At 46.8% G+C, this 2,470-nt stretch overlaps 1 protein-coding gene across 2 annotated transcripts in view; it reads right to left on the reverse strand.

Annotated features, from left to right (window-relative positions):
• Positions 1-2,470, reverse strand: part of Marf1 (meiosis regulator and mRNA stability factor 1) — a 55,699-nt gene that overhangs the window by 18,160 nt on the left and 35,069 nt on the right. For both annotated transcript variants that reach the window (XM_005350353.3, XM_026780155.1), the window contains one exon: positions 370-600. In XM_005350353.3, the coding sequence (XP_005350410.1) occupies positions 370-600 (231 nt within the window). The remainder of the gene's footprint in view (positions 1-369; positions 601-2,470) is intronic.

Consider the following 2,470-nt stretch of genomic DNA (forward strand, 5'->3'; position numbering starts at 1 on the left):
TAGACCAGGCTGGTCTCGAACTCACAGAGATCCACCTGCCTCTGCCTCCCGAGTGCTGGGATTAAAGGCGTGCGCCACCACCGCCAGGCAATTTTTTAAAAAGAAAAGAGGGCCATGAATTTGAGAGAGAGCAAAGAGGTGGGTATGATAGGGGATGGGAGAGGAAATGGAAGGGGGAAATGATATTGATTATATTTAAATTTCAAAAGATAAAAAATTACTAAAAGAAAGAAAGAAAAATAGCCAGCCAAGTTCAGGACCTCTCGTGTCCCTCCAGTTCTACACACACTAATACAGACTAACAGACTTCAGAAGTGCTGGATGGAGAAACTTCCAGTATGATGGCCTAAAGCCCTCTCACACATGTACCTCCACTAAGTAAGGCAGACTCTTCAGTAGCTCAGTCAAGGTCATGAATCCATATTCACAGGGGTTGAGAGGAGTACTGTGGGTGGTTTCATAATGTCTCCTGAGCTCATCAACAGAAAGATAGGCATCTCCTTCCCAAGACATCAACAACACCAGCAACTGGGCAGTGAGAGACCGTAGAGACTTCCTGTTGATCAGCTGGATCTGTTTGCCAGACTCCAGGTCAGCAACCTAAGGAGAGGAGAATGCAAACCCACTTCAGATCATCTCATTCTGGCTAACAAGACCAAAAGAGGCACTTACAACACACACAGAGCGAGTGAGTCTCCTTGTGACAGCGGCCAACACTTGGAAGGAGACTGGAGCAGAAATTGCTTTTGCTCTCCCTACAGTTCAGCCCATAAGCCCAAACTCCGCCCACTCATCTTTCATGCAGTAAACTGGAGACACAGTTGTGGTTCTCTCTTTTGTGTTCTTTCTTCCTTGCTGTTTTCCTCAAAGACAGACAGCAGGTGAGCTCACATGGCCAAGCTACTGACAAGGCTGCTGATCACAAGGAGAACTACACTTTTCTGAGGCCCTACAACTAATTTTAATCTGATATTTTCATCTGCTATGCATCTAATCGATCATTTCAGATTCTCAAGAAAATAAAGAACTTAAGGGAAGGAACCAATGAAAGCTATATGGCATTGTCTGGACATCAAATACCAAGGCAGAGACAAGAGTTTGGTGATTGAGATCATTGGCCTTGTTCAGGTGCAAGGACATGCCATAAATCTTAACTGCAGGTGGCAGAGCTCTGGGCACTCATACCATCAGCCAGTGGATCCGGTCTTCTTCCTTAAGCTTCTTTCCTGCTGGCTTTGCTTTCTCTGCAAGGACCAAAGGGCTCACTGCCTACAGTTAAGACCTGAGGGATCACATGCTTATCCTCTTGGGGACTCTGGACTCAGCCCAGCATCAGCACATTCTGGACTGAGACAGGAACACTGGCAGACTCCCACTCCCACTGTGGCAACAGAGCTCGGGGTCTTGGGGGCTGGAGAGATAGATAGCTCAGCAGTTAAGAGGACTTGGTCCTCTTGCAAAGGATCTGGGTTCAGTTCCCAGCACCCATATAGGGAGGTACAACCACCTATAATTCCAGTTTTAGATGATCCAATGTCATCTTCTGGCCTCCACAGGTACCGCACTGACATTAATGTTATACACACACAGAATACAAACAGGCAAGCACACATACTCATAAATAAACATAAATCTGTAAAAAAGAAACAAAAGAGAGAAAGGTGGCACTCAGTTAGCCAGGAGACACAGCCCAGAGGGTTGAGTCACTGTCTTAGAATCCCAAACCATTGGGCCAGGGGTGGAGAGGTGGGGGGATGGTGGTACACACCTTTAATCCCAGCACTGGGGAGGCAGAGGCAGGTGGATCTCTGTGAGTTGGAGGCCAGCCTGGTCTACAAGAGCTAGTTCCAGGACAAGCTCCAAAGCTACAGAGAAACCCTATCTCAAAAACAAACAAACAAACAAACAAAAAGAATCTCAGACCATCACTATTTTTTAAGAAAATCAAACAAAACTTTGTTTCTTTAATCTCTCTCCTGATCACAGTCGTCAAGGACATGGTTCAGAAGTACTGAAGCTGGAGCACATCCAGGGTTCTTGCAGACAGCTTAGGGAGCCTCGTATTTCCCTCAAGCTCCTCATGAGGATTGCACTGGGTCTCTCATCTTTTCCTGACTTTGCTACTTGAATCAAACCTCTTATTAATTAATCTTTGGCCCTGGCTCAGAGCACTGAGTTTTTGTTATTCTGAGACAGAGTCTCATGTAGCCCAGACGGGCCTCTGCAGGCAGCCAGGAGCAACCTTGAATTCATGATTCTTCTACTCACTTCTACAAGGAATGGAAGACAAAAGCGATTCCACTGCTCAGCCCTTCTCACCCTCTGTTAAGGAATGGAATCCATCTCTAGGTTAAGAAAAGGGCTGGAGCCGGGCGGTGGTGGCGCATGCCCATTTAATCCCAGCACTAGGGAGGCAGAGACAGGCTGATCTCTGTGAGTTCAAGGCCGGCCTGGTCTACAGAGCTAGTTC

This window comes from Microtus ochrogaster, chromosome 7 (assembly GCF_000317375.1).
Source record: "Microtus ochrogaster isolate Prairie Vole_2 chromosome 7, MicOch1.0, whole genome shotgun sequence".
Classification (NCBI taxonomy): Eukaryota; Metazoa; Chordata; class Mammalia; order Rodentia; family Cricetidae; genus Microtus; species Microtus ochrogaster.